Source organism: Ursus arctos, unplaced genomic scaffold (assembly GCF_023065955.2).
Source record: "Ursus arctos isolate Adak ecotype North America unplaced genomic scaffold, UrsArc2.0 scaffold_32, whole genome shotgun sequence".
In the NCBI taxonomy this organism is placed as follows: Eukaryota; Metazoa; Chordata; class Mammalia; order Carnivora; family Ursidae; genus Ursus; species Ursus arctos.
In genome coordinates this window covers 16891560-16907737 of record NW_026623008.1, presented here as the reverse complement: position 1 = coordinate 16907737, position 16178 = coordinate 16891560, and the positions used below count along the sequence as shown (strand labels likewise).

The following is a 16178-nucleotide window of genomic DNA, read 5'->3' as shown; positions in this document are numbered from 1 at the left end:
ATGAAGAATGGGTCCTATTGATGAATCCTAACCCAGGAGGGGGGCATGCAGAAGGCCTTTCCAAGCAGGGCAGCTGGGCATGGCCCTAGTGCTGCCATCTGTAGTCTTTGCCTGAAGAGAATACAAATCAGAGCCAGAGCACGGGGTTGGGAGGGGGGCACGCTGGGGGAGGTAGGGGCACAAAGGGCAGTGCCACCAGTGGGAATGCAGGCTTTGTCTGGGGACAGCCAGGCAAGGCTGCCCAAAGGACTGCAGTTGGTTTTCCAAGTTTAGGCACGTCCCTGACGGTCTTGTGCCTCCCCTGTCTCTGCCTGATGCCTGCCCAGACTCCTGCATAGAGCCATTGACTTTGAGCTTTGAGAGAACTCGAAATGGCCATCACTACTAAACCCAAGTCCAGTGCTTGAATCGTGCTCTTCTACCTGAAATCCTTGCATACTTCAAGTGGTGGGGAGCTCACTCTCACCAAGGGTCGCTTACTCTTCCTTAGGAACTTCTTCCTCTGAGCTGAACTTTGTTTCTGTCTCCCTAAATTCTACTCTCAGGCCTGGGAATCCTCCTCCGGTCCAACTTGTACAATCTCTGTTCTCTTCAGTAGGATAGCCTGTAAGTATTTGTGGTCGGGGCACTGCTGTCAACCCTCTTGTTTTGGCACAGGTCTCTACCTGCCCTGTCCCTGTTTGAGGGATGGCGAGGGGCTACGGTAGAGGTGCTGGAGTTGGGTTCAGATTCAGAGGCTGAACCAGTCCCCGGATCAAAGAAGCCATGTCCCTGAATGTCTGTGGGGCCGCTTGGAGGTAGGGAAAGAACATCAGCCCTGGATGTGGCCAGACCTGGGTTTCAATTACAGCTCTGCCACCGTTCGGCATTATGTGACCTGACCGTCCCTGGACATGTTCTTCCCCCAGCACCTTCATCTATAAAATGCCAGTGGTGATGCCTGCCGCAGAGGGGGGCTGGAAGGGTGACAAGAAACGTGCCTGGCACAGCGCAGGCATTCACATGTACCATCTTGTCTGCCCGGTGGCCCCTCTGCACCTGTCATTCACACATCTTGCTGAGCTGGATCGTTGCAGGGTGGGGAGAGGATCTTTAATTAGCTCCAGGAAGGTTGAGAAATTCCTAACCAAATTTGGTTTAATTTTGGAATAGGTAACATTATTAGCTATCAAATAATAATAGTGTTCTAAGCACTTTACCCAGGTGAAGTCCTTCGTTTCCCTAACAACCCTTTGTAGTAGAAACTGTTATCATCCTCGTTTCGGGAATGGGGACGTTGAGGCACAGAGAAGTCACATGGCAAGTACCTAAGGGAGCTCGATTCAAAATCGGGTAGTTTGGGACCAGCCCCATACGTTTGGCTGTGGTGATTTACGGTGTCTCAAGGGTGGAATTAACCCGTGATTCCCAAACTTGGGCACGCATCGGAGTCACCTGGAGGGCTTGTGAAACCGAATTGCTGGGCCCCACCCCTAGATTTCCTGGTTCAGCTGAAGAATTGCGTTTTTAACAAGGTCCCATGTGATGCTGCTGGTGAGAGACCCCACTCTGAGGATGAAATAGACCCACCTGAATCCAGAGACTGATTTTTTTTTTCCTAGCCTATCCAGTCTCAGACATGGGGAATGAGGGCTGATCTCATACAGAGGCAGAAAGCAAACCACAGTAAGATTCATACTCATAGTTTCCAAGTGCCTCAAGCCGTGGCCTGTGCTGCCATGTCTGTGATCTCACGTAAGCTTCATCGGTAGCTCTGTAACTTAAGTGGAGCATGGATTTTCTCCCCATGTTCTAGTATTTTTCTCCTATTTTAACAAGAGGAGATTTGGAGAAGTGCTGCGCTAATATCGCCCAGGGAGGTAGTTTTGAGGAGACTGGGGCTAGAATCTCAGCCTGTGACTCCTCATGCTATGGTAGCTCATTACAGGAGTTCTGGAAACTACTGTGCCTTTCCCCAGATACCTTCCCATCCCCAGACTATGATCCGAATTTTCTCCTTAAAACTATATTTCTTTAGCTTAAGTCTTTGCTGCATTATATCATAGAGGGTAGACGGATATTACCAGTCATTTATACCCCAGTGTGAATGGTGTTCAAATATTTTCTTGAGAGAAGGGTGATTAGAATTCTCCCGTCTTTGTGCCCACTTCGGGCACTTCCTGTTTATGTGTCTGGGACCCTCTTGAAGGAAGGGGCCATGCCTGGCTAAAATAGGCACCAGTAGATCCTTGTTGTAATGAACGAATGAATGCATGCATGCGTGAATGAACGAACATATGGACCGTGTTCCTCTCCTTTCCCATTCTTCCCAGAGCAAGCCTCCCTCCTCTAGCAATCCTACCATTTATACCTAGCGCTCTCCACACCACCTCACAGCGCAGTCTGAGTCTCTTTCCTGCCTGTCCCATGCCCACAGTCAAGCATCCCAGCTTAACGCTTTCCCTGTTCCTTCCAAGCAGACGCGGTTCTGCTTCCCCTGGGCTCCGGGTGCCTTGTCCACCTTCCATTATAGGCCTAATCACATTGCAGGGATCTGTTTGCTCGGCTCCTTCTCCCCTTAGATGTCCCTGGAGAGCTGAGACTGTGTCTTTCACACAGAGTGCAAATGCATAGCAGGCACTCGATAACTGTTGAACGAACGAATGAATGAATGAATGGCTGTGTGAACTTTGCTAGGGGTAGGAATGGTATCTTGCCAGGAAGCCATTTCCTGATACATGTCTGACAAGGGCATCGAGCCATAGTTTGTTGGTCATTCAGGTGACTTGCCTGCCTGTACCAGCTAGAGCTAGCTTCAGTCACAAGTAACTGCCCAGCATCACGTGGCTCAGAGCAGATAGACATTTATTTCTCTTCCATATAAAAGAAGTCTACAGATAAGTGGTCCAGGGCTGATAGGGTGGCTCCCCAATCACCAGGGACAAGGCTCCTACTTTGTGGCTCCACCACCCACACACGTGGCTTCTACCTTATGGTCCAAGATGGCTGCCTGAGCTCTAGACATCACAAATGCATTCTAGCTGGGAGAAAGGTATGACAGAGGATACCCCTCCCTTCCTTCCTTTTCTTTTCTTTTTTTTAGAGAAAGACGGAGGGAGAGAGAGAGTGTGCGGGTGGAATGGAGGGGCAGAGGGAGAGAGAATCTCAAGCAGGCTTCACGCTCAGCGTGGAACCTGACATGGGACTCGATCTCATGACCCTGAGATCATGACCTGAGCGAAAATCAAGAGTCAGATGCTTAACAGACTGAGCCACCCAGGCCCTCCCCTTTGTTTAAGAAATACTTTATATTTTAGAGCACTGTTAAGTTCACAGCAAAGTTGAGTAGAAAATACAGCGAGGGGCACCCGGGTGGCTCAGTCAGTTAAGCAGCTGCCTGCGGCTCAGGTCATGATCCCAGGGTCCTGGGATCGAGTTCCACCTCAGGCTTCTTGCTCAGTGGGGAGTCTGCTTCTCCCTCCCCCCCTCACCCCCGCTCATGCGCACACTCTCTCTCACACAAATAAAATCTTCACACACACACAGAAAAGTACAGAGAGTTCCCATATACCTCCTACTCCAGAAACAGCCTCCCTCACTATCACTGTCCCACACCAGAGCGGTACATTTGTTAGAATCCGTGAACCTACGCTGACGCGTCATTGTCACCCCGGATCCATCGTTACGTGAGGGTTCCCTCTTGGGGTAGATTTTATGAGTTTTGACAAATGCATAGTGACATGTATCCACGATCAGTGTCATGCAGAAGTTTCACTGCTCTAAAAATCCTTCGTGTTCCACCTGTTTATTCCTCCCTCCACTGGCAACCGCTAATCTTTTTATTGTGTCCATTCTTTTGCCGATTCCAGAATGTCACATAGTTGGAATCAGACAGGATGCAACCTTTTCAGATTGGCTTCTTTCACATAGTAATATCCATTTTTTGAAAGATTTTCAAGTAACCTCTACACGCAACGTGGGGCTCAAACTCACAACCCCAAGATCAAGAGTCACGTGCTTCACCAACTGAGCCAGCCAGGTGCCCCTCAGAAATAAACATTTAATGGTTCCTTCATGTATTTTGTGACTCGACAGCTCACTTCTATTTAGTGCTAAATATATTCCATTGTCTTCCAAGTTTTAGCGGTTATGAATAAAGCTGCTATAAACATCCACGTGCACGTTTTTATGTGGGAATAGGTTTTCAGTTCATTTGGGTAAATACCAAGGAGTGCAGTTGCTGGATCGTATGGTAAGAGTACGTTTAGTTTTTTAACTAAACTGCCAAGCTGTCTAGCAAAGGGGCTGTACCGTTTTGCATTCCCACCAGCAGCTTATGAGAATGCCGGTTGCTCCACACCCTCGTCAGCATTTGGTGTTGTCAGTGTTTTGGATTTTGGCCATTTTAATAGGTGTGTAGTCCCTCCCTTCCTTTTAAGAGTACTTCTGGAAGCTAACAAATGAAATATCCATTGTATGACATAGGTCAGCACTTAGTCATTCAGCTGCAAGGTAAGCTGGGAGGTGTAGCCTGTATTATGAGTGACCAAGTAGCCATCTGGAGAGTCAGGGTTCTTATTGCTAGGGAAGAAGAGAGAATGGACACTGGGAGCCAACCAGCAGTCTCTGCCACACTCCAGGGAAGAGAGATCCTCTCAAACCAGCTGAAGCACGAAGGGGAATTTGTGGGCTGGACTCAGGGATATTTCATGAAGACCCAAGGACAGGAAGTGTGAAGGAGCCTCTCAGGGTGCGGGATCTGGAGATCTGCCAGAAACCAGAGCAGCCTTTTTCTTCTGCTTTCCATGGGCAGCCTGGGTCTCATTTGCTTCTTTCTATTCATCTGGTTTGTTCTTTTCTCTTTGTGCATGGTGGGAAAGATGGCCCAGCTTAAGTACTGCAGATCAATTAGCCAACTTCCCAGAGCCCCATTCCAAATTCCTTGGAGAGAGAAGCTGTTTGGGCCAGCCCGGGTCAGGTGTCCATCCTGGTCCAGTCAACCCTGGCTAGAACAAACAAGGTAATAAAGGACCTACCTCTACAGGGGAGGAGGGCAGTTTTCTGAGAATAGGTGTCCTGGGGTGGGGAGACTCCCCGAAGAAAAGTATCTAGAGCATGGACCCAGACTTCTCAGGTTCATGTCCCGGGACTTTGCAAAATGTCATTCATTTAGGTAAACAATTATTGGGTGTTTTCGGTATGCTAGGCACATGGGTCTGCCTTCTAAGGAGCTTTCTTTTTTTTTTTTTAAGATTTTATTTTTATTTATTTGAGTGAGAGTACACAGGACAGGGGAGGGACAGAAGGAGAGAGAAGCAGACAGCCTGCTGAGCATGGAGCCCGACACAGGGCTCGATCCCAGGACCCCGAGATCATGCGTGACCTGAGCCGAAATCAAGAGTCAGAGGCTTAACTGACTGAGCCTCTTTCTAGGAGTTTTCTAAGCCTCTTTGGAATTCGTTCCTATCTGTGATCTGCCCTGTCTATTGGAGCGGAGTCAGAGCTCCTTAAATTAATCACGTCTTAGCTTTCCCTTTCAAGTCTCAAGGTGAGGATCGAGGGCTTTGGCGAATGCGTGTTTCCTCGTCTGGGTCTTCGGGAACTGCACGGATGTCCTAGTTCTCCCCTCTTGTCTGTGTTTCTCTGGTAGAGTGTCTGAGTTCTTCAGCTCATTCGGATATGGCCTCCTCCCCCCGCATCTCCCTAATTCCTTGACCTTTTTTCTTCAGCCCTGGGATGGGCCTCCGCTGTCCCCAAACCACCTGTCCCAAACATGAAATTTATACTCAGGGAGCAGCAGGTTAACTTTCTAGTCCCTGTAGGCAAAGTACGCAGATTTTGATGGACCCTCCTAGCCGCAGCCGCTGCAGACGCTGATCGTGCTCCCACGTACTGTTGTTCTTGGAGGACACACTGTGCGCTCAGCACCCAGCTCAGCCCTCTGGGTGCGTCACCTCATACATCTCATCCTCGTAGCAGCCCTGACAGGGAGGCATTACTTCCCGCCATTGCACGGGTAGCTCATCAGGAAGCAACTTGCTGGAGCTCACACAGCATCCGGGCACCGGAGCTGAGCTTCAGCACGAGACCCCGGGCCCCCGCTAGGCTTCCCACATGCCCAAGGCTTCGACACGTTGCCCCTGAGGTCGGCCCTGTGCGTGCCCTGCTGTGCGTCTCCCTTGGAGTCTTTGGAGAAACCATTCCGAATGTGTTTGCTAACTCTTGTCACGTTGAAAGTAACTCTTTGGAGATAAACTCTGATCCCTTTTTCGTCACCGGACCAAACAGGTGGGGCCGGACTCAGGGTGGGGCTGTGGCGGGGTTGGGGGGGGATGGTGCGCGGGTGAAGCGTCGTGGTGGCCGGAAGGCCGGCTCTGCTGCTGCCCCGCTCTTTGGCTCTGGGCCAGGCCCTGCCCTCTCTAGGCCTCGGCCTCCTCATCCGTGGCTCTGTCAGCCTTTCTCAGCCCTGACGTTCTATCATTTCCAGCTTCAGGAAGCACTTCCTAAGGGGTCCATGAGGTTGGCGCTTCTGCACCCCACTGAAAGAGGAGGTTTTGATCCCCGGCTGAGACCCCCCCGCCCTCCAGGGCCTGTGAAGCCGGCTTCTCCCCATCACATCTCCTGGCCTTCCCCACCATCTGCTGTTTGTTCTGTAACCCGGAGCTTGCTGGATGCCGTCCCACCAATTCTTTCCAGTCGGGGCTGAGTGTGGCCCCTTCTGCTCATTGAGCGTGGGATCTGATGAACAAGCATTCTTCCCTCTGTGTCTTCGAGAATCCAGAGATGTCCGTGTTTTCTCATCTGGTCTTTTGCCAAGCATTTTTGTGTGTATTTGTCAGATCGTTAATTCTCTGAGCACCTCCAGGAGCTCATAGTATCATCTCCATTTTTGCAAGCAAGGCACCCCAGGCTTAGAGAAGTTAACAGATCTGTCTAGATCGACACACTAGGTAGTGCCAGAGTCGGGATTCAAACCCAGGTCTGGTGTTCCCCACTGTGCCACATGCCTTGCAATTGCTGCATTTACTTGGCCTGCATTGGAGTTGGGGAGAAAAGCCTGTAGGTCTTCCTGGAGTGGTGTGACTGACCTGTGGTGTCCCGTGTGGTCTGGGTAGAAGAAGGTGGTCCGTTCATATTTGGTGGGAGGTGCAGGGGTACCCCAGAGAAGAAACTTTATATGTGTGTTTAGAGGGTGGGATCATGGAGTCAGGCACCCCTCCCAGCTGAGCATGCCTGAACTCTGTCTGCATTTGCTTCCAGACCCTGGAAGGAGACCAGGCCATCTTGCAGAGAATAAAGAAGGCTGTGCGGGCGATCCACAGCTCCGGCCTTGGTGAGTGAGCCTGCCTGATGCCCAGCCTGGCCAACAAGCCCCTTCCCCAGCCCCAGCGTGGAACTGAAGCCTTTCCCTGCCCCCACAGGCCATGTGGAGAATGAGGAACAGTACCGAGAGGCTGTCGAGTCTTTAGGCAACAGCCACTTGTCCCAAAACAGTCATGAGCTGTCCACTGGCTTCCTGAACTTGGCCGTGTTCACCCGCGAGGTGGCTGCACTTTTCAAGAACCTGGTGAGGTCCTGTTCCTTTCTCAGCCAGCCCTTAGTCTAGGCTCGGGGTAAATCACACGGGCTTAAGAACCCGACTGAGAAGGGTTCCACCCTTCTCCAGGGTTGCCCTGGACCTCTGGTCTCCCTTGACCTTGACCAGTGACCCAGTTCCCTTTCCAGGTCTGACCTACCATTTGCATTCTTCTTCTCTGACACCCCCCCCCCCCCCCCCGTCTCCTCTCTCCCGCTTTCCCTCCAGCTCTGCCCTCCTCTTTCTCTTCTGCGGTGAGTACCCAGCAGCAGGGGGAGGCTCACACAGGGGAAGGGCTGCACAAAGAGAGGGCTCCCTGCAGGGGGTTTGGGAGAAGGGAGGGCAGACTGGGGTTCCTGTCTTTGTGCCACTGCCTCCCCTGAACCCTCCCGGTCCTCTGCTTTCCCACCTACGTCTCCCGTGTCCTCAAAGCCTCCAGGGCTACCTCCCCTCAACAAGCGTCTTAGCTCCTACACCTGCCCAGGTCCTCAGGTTCTTGCCCGAGGTTTTTCCTGAGATGTAAGCTCTTCCCGCAAACAGGCACGGTTCTCAGTACCACACGTGGGTTAACCCGTCGAATCCTGGAGCACAGCTCTGTGGGTTTGGTTTTACTGTTGTCTTCACTTTACGGGCTGGGGAACTAGGGCACAAGGTCAAGCAGCTTCCCTGAGTTCATCTAGCCGGATCTGAACCCAGGTTGTCTAGCTCCAGCGTCTGAACACAAGCCTGGCTGTAGCACCTCGGGAAAGCCCGTCTCTCTCCGGGCTCCGTGGCTTTTGGACCAGCTTCCACGGCTCCAGCCCCTGCCTTGCCCAGTCCCTGGTGGCATTACCTCCGCGAGGCAGTTTGCTTGGTGACTGAGCACCCGGACCTTGGATTTAGACTCAGGCCTTGAATCCCTGCCCTGCTGCTCTCTGGGTGTGTGACTCTGGCCAAGTCACTCAATCTGCCTGGGCCCTATCTCTAAAATTGGGCTAATAATGGTACCCAGCTCACAGTGCTGTAATGAGGCTTACACAAGTTAAGTGTCCCCTCCAGAGTAAGCACTCAGTAAGTGTTTGCTACCATGGCACCTGTCATTATTATCTCTCTTTGCACAGCACGGCCTCTCACACTGTCTTCTATGTAGGTCTTTAGTGTTTGAGTTCAACTGAATTAGTGATTGCTTTTGTTTTTCTCTCTCCTCCCCCCGTATTGGTCAAACTAGGGTTTGCTGAGGGGCTCCTCTGTGCTGGGCATTGTACTGGGCGCTGGTGACACAGGAAATAGTCAGGCTGTGCCTTAGAGAGCCACAGTCTATTGGGGGAGGCAGGAACCGAGATGTGGGACGACACCGAGCATGGCCGGCAGTGCGGCACAAATTCAAGAACCCAGCAAGTGGGGTCAGAGGCCTGGTGCTGCCAGAGGTCAGAAAAGGGAAGGTCACTGGGCACCTGGCTTAGTCCGTTGAGTGTCTGACTTCGGATCAGGTCGCAATCTCAGAGTCCTGGGATCAAGCCATGTGTCAGGCTCCACGCTCAGCAGGGGGTCTGCTTCTCCCTCTGCCCCTCCCCCCAGCTTGTGCACACACTCTTTCTCTCTCTCTTAAATAAATAAAATCTAAAAAAAAAAAAAAAATTAAGGAATGCCTGGGTGGTTCAGTTGGTTAAGCATTTGCCTTCAGCTTAGGTCATGATCCCAGGGTTCTGGGATCCAGTCCCGCATTGGGCTCCTTGCTCAGCAGGGAGCCTGCTTCTCTCTCTGCCTGCCACTCCCCCCGCTTGAGCTCTCTCTCTCTCTGACAAACAAACAAAATCTTTTTTAAAAAAATTAAAAGGAAAGGTCAGCATAGGCAATGGGTAGGAGCAGTCAGGGAGGCTTCCTGGAGTAGGGGAGACCCAAGCCATACCTTGAAAGGTGAGCTGAAATATGAGACAGGCAGTTGGGGCTGCCAAATGATAGAGACTCAATTCAAAATAGGATTTATTTTTTCAAACTAGGATTTTTTAAATAGAGGATTCGTTGGCCGTGTAATGGAAAATCCAGGTATGCAACTGGCTTTAGGTTTCTTTTCTTTTCTCTTAGATAGTTTCTCTCTGTGTCTGCTCAGGGAGCAAGATGGCCCAGCAGACCCAGATTCACAATATTGCCAGAAGAAAGAGAGTCTTTCTCCCATGACTTTGGCAGAAAGGTCCAAGAAGGATCCTGATTTGCTAGCTTGAGTCATGTGCCTGATCTAAATACTACAGCCCAAGGATGGGGGGCTCTGGTCTGCTCTGACTCCTGTGTTTACCGCATGCGACCACAGGGGAAGGGTGCCTCACATGATAGGGGGAGATGAGGAGTTAGCCAGATACCAACGACATATGGGCACTTCAGAGTCAGAGTCTGAGGGGACAGGGGAGGGTGCCGGAGGCAAAGGGCCAGAGATGGGACTGACCATGGATGTTTCTAGAGCTGGAAGGTGATGAGGCCGGGTTAGTCAGGGGTGGGAATAACAGCTGTTACGGGAGGCCGACTCCACCACCCCTGCTACCCTCCACCCTCACCTCTGTCTCCCTCACCACCTCTACCCCAGTGCCGTCCTTTGCCTCCAGATGCTTCCCTATGCCCTAGCCCCTTGGCGCTGGACATATGGTCACCCAGGGTGGGGTATGGGGGTCTCTGCGTTTTCCAGGTTCAAAACCTGAACAACATCGTCTCATTCCCCCTGGACAGTCTGTTGAAGGGGCAGCTGAGGGACGGGCGACAGGTGAGTTCCCATTTGGGGAGTGGGGGTGCCCAAAGGTGGTGGGATAGAGCAAGAAAGCGGTGGGCAGGAGACCAGAGGGGAGGCAGGGCTGGGCTGAAGCCTGAGGTCAAGTGAGGCTGTCCCAGTGGGAGTGCTGACCCCATATTAGGGAGCCTCGGAAGGACAGGATGACCTGGCTCTGGGGTCAGCCTAGGATGGCTGACCTACTGTGTGCCTGGGCCCTTATGTGAGATAGCTCAGGCTGCTCTTACAACAACCCCACGAGGTGGGTTCTATAGGCACTATCATCCCTGTTCTGCAGGTGAGGAAACCGAGGCTCAGGGAGTTTGATAAACTGCTTACAGTTTACACAGCTGGTTGCTGGAGGAGCCAGGGTGGGATCTGGGGCTCCTGAGTGCCATGCTTGGCTCCTTTCTGCACCTGGCAGCTCCTGTCTCCAGGCAGAGCAGAACTCAAAGAAAGTGACAGAATAGGGGCACCTGGGTGGCTCAGTCGTTAAGGGCCGGCATTCTGGGATGGAGCCCCACATCGGGCTCCTCCGCTAGGAGCCTGCTTCTTCCTCTCCCACTCCCCCTGCTTGTGTTCCCTCTCTCGCTGGCTGTCTCTCTCTCTGTCAAATAAATAAATAAAATCTTAAAAAAAAAAAAAAAAAAAAAGGAAAGTGACAGAATAATCTCCCTGAGAGATCTGCCCCAGAAGGCCCAGGAGAGAAGCTGCCCTCCCCCTAGAGGCTTCCGGCTTGCCTGAGGCTGGTCACCAGCCTGGGAACCACCCAAACCGGCCAGGCAGCTTCCTCCCCCCGCCCCCCGCCCCCCCCCCCCCCCCCCCGCCCCAGCTGACTGGGGCAATTCTGAAGGGTGTGCGCAGTCCCACTGGAGGAGGCTCAGGCAAACTAGGCCAGGGATCAGCCAGGTCTCACTGGCTTGCTCTGTGGCCTTGGGTAGACTTCTTAGCCTCTCTGTGCATATGTCCCTCTATCTGTACCCCTTCTGTTGAGAGGATGATCCGGTACCAGGCAGGAGGAAGGGGTGGGATAAAGTTAGGGGAGGAGTCTGACCTCCATCTTCCCATCCTCATCCTCGTGGTGATCTCCATCCTCTGAAGGAGAGGACTTAGGGCAGACCCCAAAAGACTTCCCACACCTCGGGCCAAGGCCCACCAAACCCAGCTGATTCTTAGCAACTATGGAAGGAGGTTGGGTGGGTGAAGGGGCTCAGCCCTGAAAGCGGGGCCTGTTGGGTCTCTTTTGGGGGGTGAGGTTTACAGTAAGGGCTCTGGGGGTAGGGGTTAGTATGGCTCTGAGCAGCATAGGGGAGCATGAAAGTGCAGGGTCGCCTTAAAGGTAGCAAAGTGTACTGTGGATTCCAGACCCCAAGCACCCTTTGGGGAAAATTGTTCTTTTTAAACCACAGGATTCCAAAAAGCAGCTGGAGAAGGCGTGGAAGGACTACGAAGCCAAAATGTAAGTGGCCGCGATCAGAGTGGTTTCCCCACGGGCATAATGCTGGTGTCGCAGCAGGAGGCTGGACACTGGGGAGAACTTCAGTGCTGCCCGAACATGTCACCCAAAAGTGCGTGGCATCTCACTCTCTAGAAGTGTTTACAGGGGGTGACTCCCAGGCCTGACGGGAGTCTAGGGGCTGGACTGCGAGACCACCAAAAGCGAGCAATTGTGAAGGGACCTCACAGTGCTGCTCTCAGAGGCCCATCTGCTCAGTGGTGCCAGACGTAGGCAGAGGGACGGAAAGAAGCTACCATTTACTGAACACCTCTGCATGCCAGCCACTTAATCCTCGCAAGCACCCAGCCCTGTGCGGGAAGGGTTAGCGTCCCAATTGTTGGAGGAGGAATTGGAGGCTCAGACAGGTTAAGTCACTTGCCCAAGGCGCCGCAGCTAGACAGAGGTAGAACTGGGATTCATCCTCCTTGATCCCCTTTCTGCGACACCAGGTGGTATCTCTAAACATTCTGGTGGACATAGAGGAGGAAAGGGAGTCAGTGTCACACCCAGGCCTCTTGGGTTCACCACACGATACTCTGGACCTCTCACCAGCTATGGGGACAGAAGGAGCCAGTTCCCCCAGAGCAGAGACTCCTTGGGGTCTGTCTGCAGGACTCTGCCAGGGCTCCGCCAGGCTCACCATACCTCAGAGCACTGTTGGCTGTTTGTAAAATTCTGTTTTCTCTTCCATTTTGCGAAAGCAGTATGTGTCCATTGTGACTAATTTAGAAAATAAGGGGAAGCAAAAGAAGAAAAAATTTTAAGTATCCTTAGGAGAGGATTAGGGCCATGTGGGGACTAGCCAGTACTTCTCTGTTGTTTGAATATTTTTACATAGTATGGGCAGACCCTGTCGTTTTGTCACTTAAAAATATCGGGGGGAGGGGAAACTAGCAAAACCAAGAGGAAAATCTTAATTTTCAATCCTCAAGTAGTAACATCTTTCTAGTCATTTTTCTTTTCTTCTCTTCTCTTCTCTTCCTTTTTTCTTTCCTTTCCTTTCCTTTAAGATTTTATTCATTTACTTGACAGAGCACAGGCAGGGGGAACAGCAGAGGGAGAGAGAGAAGCAGGCTCCCCGCTGAGCAGGGAGCCCGATGTGGGACTCAATCTCAGGACCCTGGGATCATGACCTGAGCTGAAGGCAGACGCTTAACTGACTGAGCCACCCAGACACCCCTTTCTAGTCATTTTTCTATATATAAAGAAATATTTTTGCAAAACTGAGAACATAACGATCATACTGCGTTTTGTTTTGTTTTTTTTTTACTTAAAAATGCATCGTGACCATCTTTCTACATCATTACATATTCTTATATAACGTCACTTGAACGGGTGCCAACATATGCATGATCTGTGACGTATTTCATCCCCCTTGTCCTTGGGGAAGCATTCTTGGAGCTAAATCTTTGCTCCCACCCATAATGATTACTTTTGTAGGATCCATTCTAAGAAGTAGATCCTGGAACTTTATTGTTCCTCCAGCCCCAGGACCTCCCCAGGCTGAAGGAAGGCCATGACCCCCCCCCCCCCCCATGCCAGCAGCGACCCCGTCTACACTGCAGTTGTGCTCATAGACCCGGGGGTGAACGGCACGGGAGCTGGGACGGGCATGGCCATCTGCCCTCACGAGAGGCCCAGGGAAGCGCGCGCACACGCAGGCAGTCTTTGTGTTTGGGATTCGATGTGGGGTCACCACACGACCTGCATCCTTCCGAGTTACTTTAAGCGAGTCCTCAGCCTCGCGGGACACCGTGTACCAAATGGAAAGAGTAACCCCCACCTGCCGACCTCTTCCAGGTAGTTCTGCTCTCACCAGAGTTCCATCTTGATCTTGCCTGTAAGGTTTTGTTCAAGAAAAGACTCCGTAGTTGATGGGGAGAGGGGCTTGGGGAAGGTGCTCCTGGTGGGTTAGCAACAGGGCCTGGACTAGAACTCGGGGCTTCTGAGTCCGGCTCTCTCTCCGAGTGCGTGGCCCGTGGGACTACACAGGCTGAGCTCCGTGTCCTGCCGGGGTGTCCGCATGCAGCCTTATTGGGAGGGCTTCAGCTCTCGCTAGATACCGGCGCGCCCGAGCTACTGTGCGTCTCCGCCTCCGTCTCCCCACACCAGTGTGGGCGGCAGCGGAAGGGCCCCGGACAGCATCTGTCGGATACCAGCAGGAGTCTCACTTCCTGGTCGTTCCTAGAGGAGCGGGCTTCCCCGCCCTGCCTGCAGCGGTGAAGAAAGGCATCCCCGGCCCTGTGCAGGGGCCTGGTTTTTCTAGGCTGTTCCATGTGCAAGTCCGTCTCTCATCTGAAAAATGGGGCCGGCACTACCTCGCAGGGTTGACGCGGAGGTGCAGTAAGCGTGGTGCCTATCAAGCAGCTAGTACTGCAGTTCAGCAAGATTTACTGGCCATCTTTCTGAGCCAGAAGCGAGGCCAGCGTAGCACAGCAAGGGGCCGAGAGGCAGGAGCCCAGGCTTTGGCTCCGAGCATTCCCCCCCCACCCCCCACCCCAGCAGCTCGGGATCTGGGACAATCACGTCCCTTCTCTGGGGCTCGGCTTCATCTTGTGTAAAACAGCCTCTGGGGGGCGCAGTCGTTAAAGCGTCTGCCTTAGGCTCAGGGCGTGATCCTGGCGTTTTGGGATCGAGTCCCACATCGGGCTCCTCAGCTGGGAGCCTGCTTCTTCCTCTCCTGCTCCCCCTGCTTGTGTTCCCTCTCTCGCTGGCTGTCTCTCTGTCACATAAATAAATAAAATCTTTAAAAAAAAAAAAAAAAGAAAGAAAAAGCCTCTGACTGTGACCTGTCAGGAAAGACACCGTGGGGGGTGGGGGCAATAGGTGCTGGGGATTAAGTACACTTGCAGGGCGCCTGGGGGGCACAGCCGGTTAAGCGACCAACTCCTGGTTTCAGCTCAGGTCATGGTCTCAGGGTTGTGGGATGGAGTGCCGAGTGGGGCTCCGCGCTCAGCCAGGAGTCGGCTTGAGATTCTCTGTCCCTCCCCCTCCCCTCCTGCCATCACGCCCTCTCTCTCTCTGTCTCAAATCAATAAATCACTTGCTGTGACGAGCACTGAGCAATGTATAGAATTGTCGAATCACTATACCGTATACCTGAAACTAATAAAATACCATATGTTACCTATGCTGGAATTAAAATTTAAAGATTAAATAAATAAATACATTTTGGAAAAAAGAAAAGACACTGTGCCCATCGCCAGTTGGGGGGACCAGGCAGGGCAGGAGGGACGGAGCTCTGAGGCACAGTGTTGGTCACCGGTGCCGTCCCCGAGGCTTTAGCATCAGTCAGACCTGGATTCCAGTCCTCGCTCTGGTGCTTAACAGCCGAGCGATCTGTGACTTGTCTCAGCCTCAGGTGCCTCAGCTGTGAAATGGGGTAGTGCTTCCTGCCCCACGGGGTTGTCGCTTTAGTATGTGAAGGGTCTAGCCGAGCAGCCAGCATATCAGTGCTTAAAAATAATAATTAGTAATAATAGCTGATGATACTTAGACTCACTTAAGAGCTTTCTTTGTCCAAGGAACTGTGAAAAGCTCTTCAGATCCATTATCAGATTTACTCCCCTTGGCAGGGAAAGGGGCTGTTATTATCCCCAATTTATAGGTAAGAAGTAAGGGGGGGAAAACACCACCACAATCCCTGCCTTAGAGGACCCCGCTGGTTTGTAAGCAAGAAGAGAGGTGGGTCGGTCAGTGACGAAAATACGAAGTGATGTTGCCGGCGGGACGGTTCGAGCCCTGGGGTAGCAGCGAGGATAGGTGGTTTTGTTTCGTGGAGGGAAGGTGATGGGAGGAGGCATCACAGGAAAGGCTGTTCAGGGTATCAGGCTGGCAGGTGCAGGATTCGTTTCGATTCCTTTCCTCTCCCACCGTCCTCCTCACGGACCCCCTCACTCCCCGCCTGAATCCCAGACTGTCCCCGACGTCCCCTTCTCCATTTCTCTCGGTCTCCTCAGTGACTGGCATGTCCCTGCTTCGCACTCCCTGTTCCTTTTACTCCTCTTGCGGCAACTCCAAAGGAAATACAGTATTTCCAACAGTTGAAATGTTTATGACACACTGGGGAACCTTTGAGGACATTGAGGGAATCAGAGTTTTGCTCTTTTCTGGCCATGGTGTGAGAGACTAAAAAGCACCCCCCCCCCTAGTAGTTTGAGGTCGCAGGTCATCTCCGGGGACTAGGTCAGCCTTGGTGGGGTAAAGCTCTGTAGGTCCCTTAGCTGAGGCTGAGGGACAGAGCTATGGTAATTCACAAAGCCATGCATCGTGCTTTACAGGTTGTCTTCATCCGGAGCTAACTAGCTTCTGTCCTTTAATCTCCACTAGAGCCGGTACCCACTCCACCCCCCAAAATTAAATAAATAAATAAGGAAGCACCCTATGCTAAA

At 52.2% G+C, this 16178-nt stretch overlaps 1 protein-coding gene across 1 annotated transcript in view; it reads left to right on the top strand.

Annotated features, from left to right (window-relative positions):
* ASAP3 (ArfGAP with SH3 domain, ankyrin repeat and PH domain 3) overlaps positions 1-16178 on the top strand; it is a 47048-nt gene that overhangs the window by 16741 nt on the left and 14129 nt on the right. The window contains 4 exon segments of the mRNA XM_026517075.4: positions 7240-7312; positions 7401-7546; positions 10212-10286; positions 11699-11748. Of these exon segments, the coding sequence (XP_026372860.2) occupies positions 7240-7312; positions 7401-7546; positions 10212-10286; positions 11699-11748 (344 nt within the window).